Source organism: Delphinapterus leucas, chromosome 9, assembly GCF_059928025.1.
Source record: "Delphinapterus leucas isolate spDelLeu-1000000601 "Yukka" chromosome 9, BTC_Dleu_Yukka2, whole genome shotgun sequence".
Taxonomy (NCBI): domain Eukaryota; kingdom Metazoa; phylum Chordata; class Mammalia; order Artiodactyla; family Monodontidae; genus Delphinapterus; species Delphinapterus leucas.
Genome location: NC_143137.1, coordinates 15,562,680 through 15,579,319, shown reverse-complemented (window position 1 = coordinate 15,579,319; position 16,640 = coordinate 15,562,680). Strand labels below are relative to the sequence as shown.

Here is a 16,640-nt window from a genome sequence, read left to right as displayed (position 1 = left end):
TAATTAGTGCTACTCAGAAGGCAAATGAAGGCCTTTTCTTTGACAAGCTACAAACAGCTGGTTAAGCAAGAGATGCTGCCACCCCTCTCCAGCCTCCAACAGCTGGCCAAATGGCTGGCGCAGGTACTCACACAGGAAGTTGTAAACAGAAACAGTCCTGGGCCGCTGGACAAAGTGTAAATGAGAGAAAGGCAGACCTTTCTCTGAGTAAAAAGGAAAAATCACAGCTGAGATGGACAGGGAACGCATAACATAGTAGTTTATTTAAAGAAGGCAATTAAATTCATTCATTCAATAAATATTTATCCAACGCCTACTGAGCAATAAGAACAGGATTCAGAGATTCAAATGATAAGGTGCAATTTTTGTCCTCCAAGGAGCTAACAACTTAGCAGGGAAGCATACGACATTTAAAGTTAACTCTGTGCAAGGCGCTGTGCCGAGTTCTCTACCTAAAGTAACTCATTTAATTCTAACAAACCTCTAAGAGAGGTATTACTATTACCACGTGAGCCTCAAGGGTGACATAACATTCCCAAGATCCGCTAGAACGTGCCAGGTTCAAATCCTAGTCTAATTCCCAGGAGATAAAATTACAATTGAGTCCTAACACAGCTGTTTAAGAGCATCATGTGAGGACAGGAGAGGACCAACCACCTACCACAAAAAGTGGACCCTTTTGAGTTCAAGCCTAAGGAGGAGTTTGCCGGATGAACAAGCCAGGGATGAGTTATGCGAGCGTTATGGGCAAACAGACCTAACTTGGCGTTTTTCTTTCTTTAATCTTCTATATTGCAAGGGTTTGTTATGCCTTGTAACAGGCCCAACATTCCAGCCAGTTCAAACAATTCCAACCACCTCCAACCATTTGAAATTTGCCCATTTTTATAGTGATTTCAAGCAAATTCAACTTCAAAGAAACATAAAAAGCCTAACAACTTAGATTTTTTTTTTTTTTTTTTTTTTTTTTGCGGTACGCGGGCCTCTCACTGTTGTGGCCTCTCCCGTCGCGGAGCACAGGCTCCGGACGCGCAGGCTCAGCAGTCATGGCTCACGGGCCCAGCCGCTCCGCGGCACGTGGGATCTTCCCAGACCGGGGCACGAACCCGTGTCCCCTACATCGGCAGGCGGACTCTCAACCACTGAGCCACCAGGGAAGACCACAGCATAGATTTTGCTTTGCTCCTTACCTTCTTCCCCGAGCTATCCATTCATATACCACCATTAATGCAGTAACTACTGTCCTAAAATGACAGTTACAGGGTCTCAGAAAAACTAATTAGGATCAATGTTACCAATATAACACTGCATAAGAAAGCAAATGTCACAGCCCAACATGTAGGCAACGGTCCTGCCACATGTTTCCAGTCTCAGAGTGAGGGCTTCTGAACCCACTTCAAGGACACCTCAAGGTTGGGTAAGGAATGTGTATTCCAGATCCCAGTCCAGAAAAGCCTGGAAGGTGCAGCTAGCCTGGGCCCTCACTAGGAGTCCTCATTTTCTCAGATTAGAAAGTAGAGTTCCAAAGAGCTAGTTCTAGTCTAACTGAATCTGACCCTATGAGGCAATGCTGCTGTTGTCACAGCAGAAATGAACACCAACAAATCTCCCATCAACTTCATCATCCCTTGATGCCACAGAACACAGTGCTGTCACTCTCCCATGTGAAAACCGAGCCTCTAAAAGATCAATTAGAGCAGATTAAGGACTCTGGACAGTAGTTCCAGGGCAATGTTGCCTGGGGTGTGTCTTGATGGAGGAAGTGTACACTTAGCCAAGTCCTAAGTAATTACTGAGGAAGGAAACAGTAAACTGGAACCAAGTTTTGGGTTTTTTTTTTTAACATCTTTATTGGAGTATAATTGCTTTACAATGGTGTGTTAGTTTCTGCTTTATAACAAAGTGAATCAGCTATACGTATACATATATCCCATATCCCCTCCCTCTTGAGTCTCCCTCCCACCCTCCCTATCCCACCCCTCTAGGTGGTCACAAAGCACCGAGCTGATCTCCCTGTGCTATGTGGCTGCTTCTCATTAGTTATCTATTTTACATTTGGTAGTGTATATATGCCCATGCCACTCTCTCACTTTGTCCCAGCTTAGCCTTCCCCCTCCCCGTGTCCTCAAGTCCATTCTCTACGTCTGCATCTTTATTCCTGTCCTGCCCCTAGGTTCATCAGAACCATTTCTTTCTTTTAGATTCCATTCATATGTGTTAGCATACAGTATTTGTTTTTCTCTTTCTGACTTACTTCACTCTGTATGACAGACTCTAGGTCCATCCACTTCACTACAGATAACTCAATTTCATTTCCTTTTATAGCTGAGTAATATTCCATTGTATATATGTGCCACATCTTCTTTATCCATTCATCTGTTGATGGACACTTAGGTTGCTTCCATGTCCTGGCTATTGTAAATAGAGCTGCAATGAATATTGTGGTACATGACTCTTTTTGAATTATGGTTTTCTCAGGGTGTATGCCCAGTAGTGGGATTGCTGGGTCATATGGTAGTTCTATTTGTAGTTTTTTAAGGAACCTCCATACTGTTCTCCATAGTGGCTGTATCAATTTACATTCCCACCAACAATGCAAGTGGGTTACCTTTTCTCCACACCCTCTCCAGCATTTGTTGTTTGTAGATTTTTTGATGATGGCCATTCTGACTGGTGTGAGATGATATCTCATTGTAGTTTTGATTTGCGTTTCTCTAATAATTAGTGATGTTGAGCATGCTTTCATAGGTATGTTGGCAATCTGTATATCTTCTACGGAGAAATGTCTATGTAGGTCTTCTACCCATTTTTGGATTGGGTTGTTTACTTTTTGATATTGAGCTGCATGGGCTGCTTGTATATTTTGGAGATTAATCCTTTGTCACTTGCTTCGTCTGCAAATATTTTCTCCCATTCTGAGGGTTGTCTTTTCATCTTGTTTATGGTTTCCTTTGCTGTGCAAAAGCTTTGAAGTTTCATTAGGTTCCATTTGTTTATTTTTGTTTTTATTTCCATTTCTCTAGGAGGTGGGTCACAAAGGATCTTGCAGTGATTTATGTCATAGAGTGTTCTGCCTATGTTTTCCTCTAAGAGTTTTATAGTGTCTAGCCTTACATTTAGGTCTTTAATCCATTTTGAGCTTATTTTTGTGTATGGTGTTAGGAAGTGTTCTAATCTCATACTTTTACATGTAGCTGTCCAGTTTTCCCAGCACCACTTATTGAAGAGACTGTCCTTTCTCCACTGTGCATTCCTGCCTCCTTTATCAAAGATAAGGTGACCATATGTGTGTGGGTTTATCTCTGGGCTTTCTATCCTGTTCCATTGATCTATAGTTCTGTTTTTGTGCCAGTACCATATTGTCTTGATTACTGTAGCTTTGTAGTATAGTCTGAAGTCAGGGAGCCTGATTCCTCCAGCTCCGTTTTTCTTTCTCAAGATTGCTTTGGCTATTCGGACACTTTTGTGTTTCCACACAGATTGTGAAATTTTTTTGTTCTAGTTCTGTGAAAAATGCCATTGGTAGTTTGATAGTGATTGCACTGAATCTGTAGATTGCTTGGGGTAGTAGAGTCATTTTCACAATGTTGATTCTTCCAATCTGAGAACATGGTATATCACTCCATCTGTTTGTATCATCTTTAATTTCTTTCATCAATGTCTTACAGTTTTCTGCATACAGGTCTTTTGTCTCCTTAGGTAGGTTTATTCCTAGGTATTTTATTCTTTTTGTTGCAATCGTAAATGGGAGTGTTTCCTTAATTTCTCTTTCAGATTTTTCATCATTAGTGCATAGGAATGTGAGAGATTTCTGTGCATTAATTTTGTATCCTGCTACTTTACCAAATTCATTGATTAGCTCTAGTAGTTTTCTGGTAGCATCTTTAGGATTCTCTATGTATAGTATCATGTCATCTGCAAACAGCAACAGTTTTACTTCTTCTTTTCCGATTTGGATTCCTTTTTATTTCTTATTCTTCTCTGATTTCTGTGGCTAAAACTTCCAAAACTATGTTGAATAATAGTGGTGAGAATGGGCAACCTTGTCTTTTTCCTGATCTTAGAGGAATTGGTGTCAGTTTTTCACCACTGAGAATGATGTTGGCTGTGGGTTTATCATATATGACCTTTATTATGTTGAGGTAGGTTCCCTATAGGCCTCCTTTCTGTAGAGTTTTTATGATAAATGTGTGTTGAATTTTGTCAAAAGCCTTTTCTGCATCTACTGAGATCATCATATGGTTTTTCTCCTTCCATTGTTTAATATGATGTATCACGTTGATTGATTTGCGTAAATTAAAGAATCCTTGCATTCCTGGGATAAACCCCACTTGATCATGGTGTATGATCCTTTTAATGTGCTGTTGGATTCTGTTTGCTAGTATTTTGTTGAGGATTTTTGCATCTATGTTCATCAGTGATATTGGTCTGTAGTTTTCATTTTTTGTGACATCTTTGTCTGGTTTTGGTATCAGGGTGATGGTGGCCTTGTAGAATGAGTTTGGGAGTGTTCCTCTCTCTGCTATATTTTGGAAGAGTTTGAGAGGATGGGTGTTAGCTCTGCTCTAAATATTTGATAGAATTCACCTGTGAAGCCATCTGGTCTTGAGCTTTTGTTTCTTGGAAGATTTATTAAACACAGTTTCAATTTCAGTGCTTGTGACTGGTCTGTTTATATTTTCTATTTCTTCCTGATCAGTCTTGGAAGGTTGTGCTTTTCTAAGAATTTGTCCATTTCTTCCAGGTTGTCCATTTTATTGGCATATAGTTGCTTACAGTAATCTCTCCAGATCCTTTGTATTTCTGCAGTGGCAGGTGTTACTTCTCCTTTTTCATTTCTAATTTTGTTGATTCAAGTCTTCTCCCTTTTTTTCTTGATGAGTGTGGCTATGGTTTATCAATTTTGTTTATCTTCTCAAAGAACCAGCTTTTAGTTTTATTGATCTGTGCTATCGTTTCCTTCATTTCTTTTTCATTTATTTCTGATCTAATCTTTATGATTTCTTTCTTTCTGCTAACTGTGGGGTTTTTGTTGTTCTTCTTCTTCTTTCTCTGATTGCTTTAGGTGTAAGGTTAGGTTATTTATTTGAGATTTTTCTTGCTTCTTGAGGTAGGATTGTATTCCTATAAACTTCCCTCTTAGAAGTGCTTTTGCTGCATCCCATAGGTTTTGGGTCATTGTGTTTTCAATGTCATTTGTTTCTAGGTATTTTTTTATTTCCTCTTTGATTTCTTCAGTGATCTCTTGGTTATTTAGTAGTGTATTGTTTAGCCTCTATGTATTTGTATTTTTTACATTTTTTTGTCCTGTAATTGATATATGGTCTCATAACGTTGTGGTCGGAAAAGATACTTGATACGATTTCAATTTCTTAAATTTACGAAGGCTTCATTTGTGACCCAAGATATGGTTTATCCTGGGGAATGTTCCATGAGCACTTGAGAAGAAAGTGTATTCTGTTGTTTTTGGAATGGAATGTCCCTATAAATATCAATTAAGTCCATCTTCTCTAATGTGTCATTTAAACCTTATATTTCCTTACTTACTTTCATTTTGGATGATCCGTCCATTGGTAAAAGTGGGGTGTTAAAGTCCCCTACTATGACTGTGTTACTGTCAATTTCCCCTTTTATGGCTGTTAGCATTTGCCTTATGTATTGAGGTGCTCTTATGTTGGGTGCATAAATATTTACAATTGTTATATCTCCTTCTTGGATTGATCCCTTGATCATTATTTAGTGTCCTTCTTTGTCTCCTGTAATAGTCTTTATTTTAAAGTCTATTTTGTCTGATATAGAATTGCTACTCCAGCTTTCTTTTGATTTCCATTTGCATGGAATATCTTTTTCCATCCCCTCACTTTCAGTCTGTATGTGTCTCTAGGTCTGAAGTGGGTCTCTTGTAGACAGCCTATGTATGGGTCTTGTTTTTGTATCCATTCAGCCAATCTATGTATTTTGGTTGGAGCATTTAACCCATTTACATTTAAGGTAGTTATCGATACGTATGTTCCTATTACCATTTTCTTAATTGTTTTGGATTTGTTTTTGTAGGTCTTTTCCTTCTCTTGTATTTCCTGCCTAGAGAAGTTCCTTTAGCGTTTGCTATAAAGCTGATTTGGTGGTGTTGAACTCTCTTAACTTTTGCTTGTCTGTAAAGGTTTTAATTTCTGTGTCAAATCTGAATGAGATCCTTGCTGGGTAGAGTAATCTTGGTTGTAGTTTTTTCCCTTTCATCATGTTAAATATGTCCTGTCACTCCCTTCTGGCTTGCAGAGTTTCTGCTGAAAGATCAGCTGTTAACCTTATGGGGGTTCCCTTGTATGTTATTTGTTGCTTTTCCCTTGCTGCTTTTAATATTTTTTCTTTGTATTTAATTTTGATAGTTTGATTAATATGTGTCTTGGCATGTTTATCCTTGGATTTATCCTGTATAGGACTCTCTGTGCTTCCTGGACTTGATTGACTATTTCCTTTCCCACGTTAGGGAAGTTTTCAACTATAATCTCTTCAAATATTTTCTCAGACCCTTCCTTTCTCTCTTCTTCTTCTGGGACCCTTATAATTCGAATGTTGGTACATTTAATGTTGTCCCAGAGGTCTCTGAGACTGTCCTCAAGTCTTTTCATTCTTTTTTCTTTATTCTGCTCTGCAGTAGTTATTTCCACTATTTTGTCTTCCAGGTCACTTATCCATTCTTCTGCCTCAGTTATTCTGCTATTGATTCCTTCTAGAGATTTTTCTTTTTTTTCGGTATGTGGGCCTCTCACTGTTGTGACCTCTCCCATTGTGGAGCACAGGCTCCGGACACGCAGGCTCAGAGGCCATGGCTCATGGGCCCAGCCACTCCGCAGCATGTGGGATCTTCCCAGACCAGGGCACGAACCCGTGTCCCCTGCGTCGGCAGGCAGACTCTCAACCACTGAGCCACCAGGGAAGCCCTTAGAGAATTTTTAATTTCATTTATTGTGTTGTTCATCATTGTTTGTTTGCTCTTTAGTTCTTCTAGGTCCATGTTAAATGTTTCTTGTATTTTCTCCAATCTATTTCCAAAGATGATTTTGGATCATCTTTATTATCATTACTCTGAATTCTTTTTCAGGTAGACTGACTATTTCCTCTTCATTTGTTTGGTGTGGTGGGTTTTTACCTTGCTCTTTCATCTGCTGCATATTTCTTTGCCCTCTCATTTTGTTTAACTTACTGTGTTTGGGGTCTCCTTTTCACAGGCTGCAGATTCGTAGTTCCCATTGTTTTTGGTGTCTGACCCCAGTGGATGAGGTTGGTTCAGTGGCTTGTGTAGGCTTCCTGGTGGAGGGGACTGGTGCCTGTGTTCTGGTGGGTGGGGCTGGATGTTGTCTTTCTGGTGGACAGTGCCACATCCGGTGGTGTGTTTTGGGGTGTCTGTGAACTTAGTATGATTTAGGCAGCCTCTTTGCTAATGGGTGGGGTTGTGTTCCTGTCTTGCTCGTTGTTTGGCACGGGCCATCCAGCACTGGAGCTTGCTGGCCATTGGGCGGAGCTGGGTGTTAGCGTTGAGACAGAGATCTCTGGGAGAGCTCTCACCGACTGATATTATGTGGGGCCAGGAGGTCTCTGGTGGACCAGTGTCCTGAACTCAGCTCTCCCACCTCAGAGGCTCAGGCCTGACACCCAGCTGGAGCACCAAGACCCTATCAGCCACATGGCCAGGTATGTGGGGATTTTCTTGCCTTTTGGGAAGTCTGAGGTCTTCTGCCAATGTTCAGTAGCTGTTCTGTAGGAGCTGTTCCACATGTAGATGTATTTTTGATGTATCTGTGGGTAGGAAGGTGATCTCTACATCTTACTCCTCCGCCATCTTGAAGGTCCCCCTTCAATAGGAGACTCCACTGAAGATGCCAACCTCCACAAGAGCTAGAGGTGCAGAGGCATTTTTTTCAGAGGGTTTGCAGCTTGCTTTTTGTTTTCTTTTCCTTTGTGCTTTGTCTAGTTTCACTTGTTCACAAGGTGCTTCATGCAGAGGCCTCACACCCAGCACTTTAGATCAGAGTGCCTAGTAAGAAATGGCTGCGCTGACACCTCCAAAAGCCAAATTTTTAAAAACCTCCTTTCCCCAGCTCAGTGTGAAGGAAGGTCTTCTCCAGGCACATCCCACCAAGAAGGCAGGGCTCCCTTTCCACCTTGCTCCCCATCCAGGGATATGGTTTCACCCAGGGAGGGGGTGGCCACCAACACTTCTCATTTCCAGCCCACAGCTCTGTCTTCCAGAAGCACTATTCCAGGCAGGCTTGGACAAGAGAACCTGTCTTCTTTCCTCAACTCAACTCCCATTCACAGAGAGGAAACTCTAGTCCAGGGGCAGTAGGTAGAGAATCTAGAATGAAGGTTTTAATCTGATCCTGAAGTCTCTAAATATCAAACAAATGTGTAAAGAGCAGACAAAAAAATTCAAAAATAAAATAAAAGTATTTACAAAGGAGGATGCTTCATACTGATATTCAGGAAAAGAAAACTTCCCCCCATACAATATTGATTCTCATACAAGGAAGAACAATGTCCATGCTCTCCTACTTGGCTTTCAACATTCCAATAGTCTTTCCTAAAAATCACAAACTTGTGTTGCAGGATAATACTCAAAACGGAAATACTTTGTTCTTATCAACCTGTAAAGAGTGATAGACCCTTTTTTACCTTGCAGCATAATCTAAGAAGTAAAAGCTCCTTGCTGCTACTTTTATCTCATACCAAAAACTCCCTTTCAGGAAGGTCTGGTATTACCATCCTGGTTTATAAGTAGAGAAACTGAAGCACAGGCATTACTATCTCATAAGTAATGGTAACTGTCCAGTCCTCCTTACAAACAAAATCACACTTCAATATTTATTCTGTGCTGCTCAAAGAGGTACAGACAGGCCAGCTCTTCCCTGGATCTAGGTTCACCTACACAACTCCTGTGTAGTTTTTATTAAAAGGCGTATAAAATTCTAACCTGGGTATCTTCACAGAGATGGCAGGTGTCATGCAGGTGGTTTTGTTCTCAGAAGCAAAAGCAATATATTTTCTGGTGATCATGAATTTATATTCATTTCTATCTCAGAAAGAGTAGAGGAGTTACCTAAAATTATATGGCCAAAGGGACACAGTCCAAAGAAAAAAGTATACAAGAGATAATAAATAATGACCTGTGATATATTACGGAAGAGATCAAAGAACAGCTTACGCTGCACACACCCATGCAAACACAGATACCCAAGGGAAGAGTTCGAGCCAGAAGTGAATGGTTAGGGAAGCATGATGGGGTGTAAAGAGAATGTCATTTAGAGTCAGATCTGGGTTTAAAGCTGCCTCTTACCCAAGGTCTAAGCCTCAGGTCCATTTATTTATAAAATGGAAATAACCATAATCACGTCATAAAACTGTCACTGAATAGTAAATAAGATATAACATGCAAGAATACTTAGCGCAGTGCCTGTACACAGAAGACAGTGAACATCAGCTACCTTCTCCTTCCCCTCCCCTGCATGTTTCTAAATGATTTTTTTTAAATTTTACTGACTTTAATGGGAATTCTTACAGTGGTTAAAAAAAAACAGTTCCTACACATTACATAGTCATCGGCACATATGTATCTGTTGCAGCACCATAATTTGCAAAGAAAAAGGAAGTAGTAATTTTAAGAGAAAAGTACCAGCTCACTTGCACTGCCTTCTAAAACCTTCAGCTTTACAATCTACGGAGACTATTTGCTCTAGGGGAGCAGAACCTGAAATAAAGGAAATATTCTCATGAGAAAAATGGTTCCCCAAAAAAGAAAGAGAAGATAATGAGGGGAAATCGAGGGGTATATAAAGGAGTTTATTTTACTTAACAAAGTAAAAGTCGAGCAAAATGAATAATCTGCCTCCAGAAATGGTTATTTAAAGGTTTTCTGTAAAGGGCTCTGGTTCCTAAAAAGACAGGAGTCATTGCATATGCCCACCCACTCCTCATTTATTTTTAAACCCTAGCTTATATGTTCCTTAGCAACAGAAGGAGCAGATGAGACCCCCACACACACACGCACTCGCACACCATCTCCCCCAGCCCCCTTCTTCTCTCCTGTCAAGTGTCATTCCGCAAATACCCATGTTCTTCAAAAGATTTTTTTGACCACCTGCAGATCTCTCTTCTTCCCCACCTCAAATGATCCCCCTTACACAGCAGCCATACTTCACACCCTAACTCAACCCCTTCACTTAGATTCCATTCTGTGAGGTCTTCCTGACCCCTCTCCATCAACTTCCACCAGAAGCCATCCTCAGGTGCCCCCCAGAAGTGAGGGGATGTGGTCCTCACTGAGAAGCCAATGCCCAGCTCCAGCCAAAGCTGCTCTTTTCTTTCAGACCATTCCTTAACCCACCAGCGAAACGGCCAGGCCCAGCTACAACTGAGCCCAACATAAATGGCTCCCTGCTGAATGGGTAGAGGCCGTTCACCATGACTCTAAAACATCACCATCATCGAAATAGAGACACTCTCCAGGCTGCCCAGGACAAACACGTGCCAGATGAAATGCCTACCTTCTGCTGTCTTTCCTCTGACTTTGGGACTGCCTGGCCTTGTTTGGCTGGGCATGGCTTATGCGTTCAAAGATCAATTGTTCAGCCTTTGGAAACAAGGAGCAGAGCAGCAATCCTCAGATATTAGTGTGCTTATGCATTGCCTGAGGAGACTGTTAAAAATTCCTACCCACAGAGAGTTTGATTTTGTAAGCGTGGGGTGGTGGGCATTTTTAACCAGCCACCTGAGGTGATGCTGTTGCAGGAGCCTTCCTGAATTGGGGACTGTAAAGCTTTATTTAAAAGGAAATGATGTTCACAAAGTGGGATCCACCTCTGTGGATTGTAAGGCAGATGCGGCATTATCCTTTTGCTAGAAAAACACCGCGTCTCTGGGTCGATGTCTATGTTTGCGTGTGCACACCCTTACACATGCATGTGTGAGCATGCAACCCAGAAAGCCATGGCCTCACAGAGTACTCATTTCCAAGAGAGAGGCTCAGGGAATGACCCCTGCCAAGAAGCAGCTGAAATGATTTCCCTTGCAAACTCTGGCTTTGTAGCCCTACCCAGTGAGGTGTCACGATGATGAACACCAACGACACAGGAACGATTCTGGGCCCAGGAGCCCAGACCCACAATGTGCTCTGCATTATCAACCGTCCCTTCCAACTCGCAGTTCCTAAATTAGGCTGAATGTAGCCCCTGGTCCCCTAAGGGCCAGACAGGCCATGATAGCTAAGAAGTAGAACTGCCTGTGTCCTAGCATACCTCCCTAGAGCTACCTCACTCTCCACCACGTGTCTATTTTTAGGAACCAAAAATATAAAGAGAAAGATCCATTTCGTCCTGATCTACATGAGTAACTAAAAGAGCAAGTCAGGTGGGAAACTCCCTCAATGCACAGTGAACAAAATGCACATGGGGGATGAGGGAGTAACACCCTCCCCAGGAAGGCCGTTTCGGAGTCGTCAGGAGCCAACACTGAGACACAGAGCACATGCCCTAGTGACCGGGGCCTCCAGTCCAGGCAATGCCAATGGGGATCCCGGTGATTCACACACATGCTCCCAGGAATACAACACACACCCTCACAAACCCACACACCTCTGTCATCTGCTTTTGCTTACATAACACCACATGGTGTGACAGGCTTAAAACTTTATAAGCACTTCTGGAAAGGACTGCTAACTTAAAATGAGGAGGGTCACAAGGATGCTTTTACTGACCCCTTTTCAAGAAATACTCCAGGGCCAAGGAAGTGCACATCTTTCTAATTCTATGCTTGTTTATCACCTCAACTTTTAAAATTAACAAGCAGTAAGGGTCTCCAAAACTCTCCAAATCTATCAATATCTTTATTCTTGCTTTAAGGTGGGGGGCAGGGGGGAGGAGAGAACCTACTGGATCCTCATTTCTCATTTGTGAATCCTGACACAATTTGGGGTAGTCTTTTGGCATCATTCGGTGGCCATTTACCCCACACTGTCCTTGTCTTGTAAATACACCCATCCTAGGGGCAAGCACGGCCCCATTCTCTCCCCCATCCCTTGCTCGCCAGCAGGCTTCCCAAGTCGTCCTTCTGGGCACACCCAGGAGAGAGGGAGAGACCACGTGTACGTGTGACCCTCCGGAACCAGTTGCGTATCTACAGACACAGATTCACAACGACTATTCCTTAATGGGATATTTCAATGCAGGTTCAACTTCCATAAGGATTTCTCTTCAGGATAGAACGCTGTTCTTTTCTGCCTGCCCGTGATCTCAAGTATCAAGTTAGTGCCAAAGGTTCACCCAGTAAAATCGGCAAGGTAGGGGGAGTGGTTGAAGATGACCCCGGCGTAGGGACAACTTTGAGGACTTCTCTCAAGAAAACCTGGCATATGTGTGTGTGCACCCCGCTCCCCCCCCCCCACACACACACGCATTTTTATTGTTGTTGTTCTGACCTCAGGGACTCAGTCTTCTCTCCAGTTCCGGGGGGGAAACCTGGCGCACGTAGCTTCCCTCCAGCCCAGAAGGATGGGATGAGAAGTGAACACATAGCCCAGAAGGGGGAGGGAGAAGGAAAGAGAGAGAGAGAGAGAGAGAGAGAGAGAGGGCGCCAGGTGCCTCCAAGTCCGAGGAAGCGCCTTTCGGGGGCGCAGAGAGGGTCTCGCGCCCCGCGGCGGCACCTGCCTCCCGGCTGCCGGGCTCGCGTTCCTACCTGTAAGAGACCTGCTTCCGGAAAGTTAAGTTCCGCAGCTTCTCCTCCAGCGCCTCGTCCTTCTCTTTCGGGCCGGCGGCCCCGGGCTCTTCCAGGGCAGCGGCCCCAGCCGCCGCCGCTGCCCCCGCGCCCCTCGGGTCCGCACCGCCCTCGGCGCCCAGGCAGCAGCTCCCGGCGCCGCTTCCGCTGCTGCTGCTGCCGCCCGTTGCCCCCTTCTCCTCTGCCGCCGAGGAGCTGGGGTTCATGGCGACCGCTCCGGCGGCCGCGGAGGGAGCCGAGGCGGCGCCGCTGCAGAAGCCGGACAGACGAACAGCGCTGACGGCGGCCGCCACCGCCGGAGAGCGAACAGGTCTGCGCGCCGCTGGCAGGGGCGGCAAATGGCAGCCCCTTCCCGCAGCATCCATCCGCGGCGGCCCCGCACCGGGGCATTGTGGGAAACTCCGTGCCTCCACTCCCCCTCCCCGACCAATCAGAGGCCACCTCCCTCCGCCTGCCCCTCCCTCCCCGCTGCAAACCCGCGCCCTCCCGCCCCCCTGGCCTTTTCCTAAATCGGGGGCACCGGCCAGGGCCGAACCTGAACTCTGCCCTGAGGCGTCGGGTCGCCGGAGAGATGGACAGAGGGCAGGTGATGAGGAGGCGCTGGGCTGGGGGCGCGCGGACACTGGCAGCAAGAGAGGAGAGCTCCGAAGGGAAATTCGGAGCACAGCGTGCCGCACCCCGGTTAAGACACGAGGAAGCGGAGACCGGGAAGGGAGAGGTGCCCTGCCCAGGCAGCCGGCCCGGGAGCGGTAGCGCCCACCTTGGTCCCCGTCCCCTGATGCCTGATGTCCGGGGCGGCATTCTCCCCACCGCCGCTACCCGACCGTGCAGAGCCGGAGCCTGGCAGAAGCCTCCCTACGTGGGAAACCTCGGGGGGAATGCAGCGGGCGCGTGGTCGGGGCGAACCTCGGGGGGAATGCAGCGGGCGCGTGGTCGGGGCGAACCTGGGAGAGAATTCGTGAGCAGGGTAAATTAAGGGATGAGGAGGAGGTCCAGTTTAAGATGCAGGCGAAGCGCCTACCTCGTCTCGCAGGGCGAGGTCTAGGACCCTTTCATCCCTGAATCCCCCAGCCCAGAGCCTTCCTTACACATAGAAAGATCTTCCTGAACAGCTGTTCATAGATTGAATCGGATCACAGGCCCCTCAGAGAAGCAGAAAGACTGAGAGAATCCAGGAGGCAAAGTGAGGACGTGAGCGCTGGGCGCTGCCGCGGCAGAGCGGAAAGGAAAGGAAGGGCCCGCTCGAGGAGGGGCTTCCAACCTCTGCGGACCCCGCTGCCGACACAAAGCCAAGCTTGCCGTCTCTGCAGATTTAATTGTCTACCGGTCTCTTGTTTTTGTTTCTAAGGTTACTGAAAACTCTATGAGGTTTGAATGCTGTGCAACAAAGTGTGTGAGACAGATAGTTTTCCAAATTAGGAATTTTCACGCAAGAATCACTGCTGTCAACAAACACGAGAAAGATTTATACTGAAGGCTAAGTGTAGTAACCAAAATCCATACTTATTCAATACATGGACAGGCAATGAGAGAACCAGACCAGGGAAGAATTTCAGGTCGGTGTTGCTGACCCCAAACAAGTCGCTTGATTTCCCCCCGCCCCCCGCTTTATTTTCTCACGACTAGAATTAGGAGATTGAATAAGATACCTCAGAGCTCTCTCAACTCCCTCATTCTGTAATTTGCTGCATGTGTACATTATAATAAGCCAAGGGTCAGGGCATTTCCAGAGTGGAGTGAGGAAAGGTAATAATAATAAAAATAATTTTAAAAACAGCTAGTGGTTATTAAGCCCTGGTTTTTACATGACGGATGTTGTGCTAAGCACTTTGCATGCCTATCTCTGTGCTTTTTACTCTACCCCTCAAATGTATGCTCCCCGTTGCTCAGGCTTATGCAACTAGAAATTGGCAGAACCAGGTATTACACCCAGGGTGCCTGATTATAGGTCTCTGCCCCTCAGCCCCCCGCCACCCCCCATGCAGCGTGCTCCATTTTCAGAGGAGAATGGGCATATTAGGTGCTTCAACAGTCATGTTAAATGAGATCTGTGACGACCTAGTGTATCATGACACCAAGGAAATGTCATCTTACCTGAATTACTAGGCAGGTTCCTAACTCCTCCTTCCTGCTGGACAGCTCTCCGTACCCTCCTCCAATCAATTCTCTAGCTCAACCCCCCAGAGACTTCTGATATGTTTTCCTCTACCTAAAAGTCTTCCAATGACATCATATTGTCGTTAGGGCAAAGTTCAATTAACCCCTTCACTGATTTTCAAGGCCACATTAGTGGGTGGTGTGCCAGCCCTGCCCACTTCCCCTCCACCCTGTCCTGATAGTGTCACTCTGAACTGGACTGTGTACCAGTCCCAGATGCTCTCTGCTCTCTCTGCTCCCATCTTTGCATGCATGGGTCCACTGCCTCCTTTTCTGAGTTCCTCCCATCCCTAATATTAGCCTAGCTAACTACATGGAAACGACCTAAATGTCCATCAACAGATGAAGGGATCAAGAAGATGTGGTATATTTATACAATGGAATACTACTCGGCCATAAAAAAGAATGAAATATTGTAATGCCATTTGCAGCAACATGGATGCAACTAGAGATTATCATACTAAGTGAAGTAAGTCAGAAAGAGAAAGACAAGTACCATATGATATCACTTATATGCGGAATCTAAAATATGGCACAAGTGAACCTATCTACAAAACAGAAACAGACTCACAGACATAGAGAACAGATTTGTGGTTGCCAGGGGGAGGGAGGTGGGGGAGGGAAGGACTGGGAATGTGGGATTAGCAGATGCAAGCTATTATATATAGGATGGATAAACAACAAGGTCCTACTGTTTAGCACAGAGAACTATATTCAATATCTGGTGATAAACCATAATGGAAAAAAATATTTTAAAAAAGAATGTCTATATGTGTATAACTGAGTCACTTTGCTGTACAGCAGAGATTGGTACAACATTGTAAATCAACTATACTTCAATAAAAAATTAAATTAAAAATTAAAATAAATTCAATTTTCAACTATAATATGATGCCATTTTTTAGAATAAACAATTTGAAAATAGATGGTATTGGCTGAGGAGGCAGGAAAACCAACACTTTCTCAAATTGTTGGTAGAGTTTGGTATAGTCTCTGATGGGAAATTTGGAGAGATCCACCAATATTTGAAATGCCAACCTAACTGACTTAGCAATTATGCTTCTAGGAATCTGTTCTCTGATATCCTTGAAAGTGTACACTAAAAATTTAAGACTAGAAACAATGTAAATGTTTGTTAATATAGGACTAATTACTTAAATTATCATTCACCTGAATAATGGAATTCTCTGCAGTCATTAAGAGGAATAAGGCAAACTGATAAGGTATTGATATAAAACAATCTCAAAAATATAACTTAAAAAAACACCGGGTTCAGCGTACTTAGTATGCTACCATTTACAGAAAAAGAGAGGATAGCTACAAACATAATATTTCAGGAAAGATACATAAGAAAACAGTGATAATCAGTCAGAGTTGAGTGGCCTTAGCTAGAATCTTGAGTTTTGCCTGATTAAATAAATATATACCAACAGGAGACAGAATGTCTTCCAGGCTAACAGGAAAGCCAGATGGACCAATCAGGTGTGTATTTGCATGTTTAAAGAGTGTATGAACACAGCCACTATGGAGAACAGTATGGAGGTTCTTTAAAAAACTACAAATAGAACTACCATATGACCTAGCAATCCCACTACTGGGCATATACCCTGAGAAAACCATAATTCAGAATCATGTACCACAATGTTCACTGCAGCTCTATTTACGATAGCCAGGACATGGAAGCAACCTAAGTGTCCATCGACAGATGAATGGATAAA

General features: G+C 44.0%; 1 protein-coding gene across 2 annotated transcripts in view; it reads right to left on the bottom strand.

Annotated features, from left to right (window-relative positions):
* Nucleotides 1–13,210, bottom strand: part of DGKI (diacylglycerol kinase iota) — a 452,138-nt gene extending 438,928 nt beyond the window's left edge. For both annotated transcript variants that reach the window (XM_030759800.2, XM_022580220.3), the window contains exon 1: nt 12,727–13,210. In XM_030759800.2, the coding sequence (XP_030615660.2) occupies nt 12,727–13,130 (404 nt within the window). In that variant the 5' untranslated portion in view covers nt 13,131–13,210. The remainder of the gene's footprint in view (nt 1–12,726) is intronic.
* Nucleotides 13,211–16,640: the final 3,430 nt, after the last annotated feature.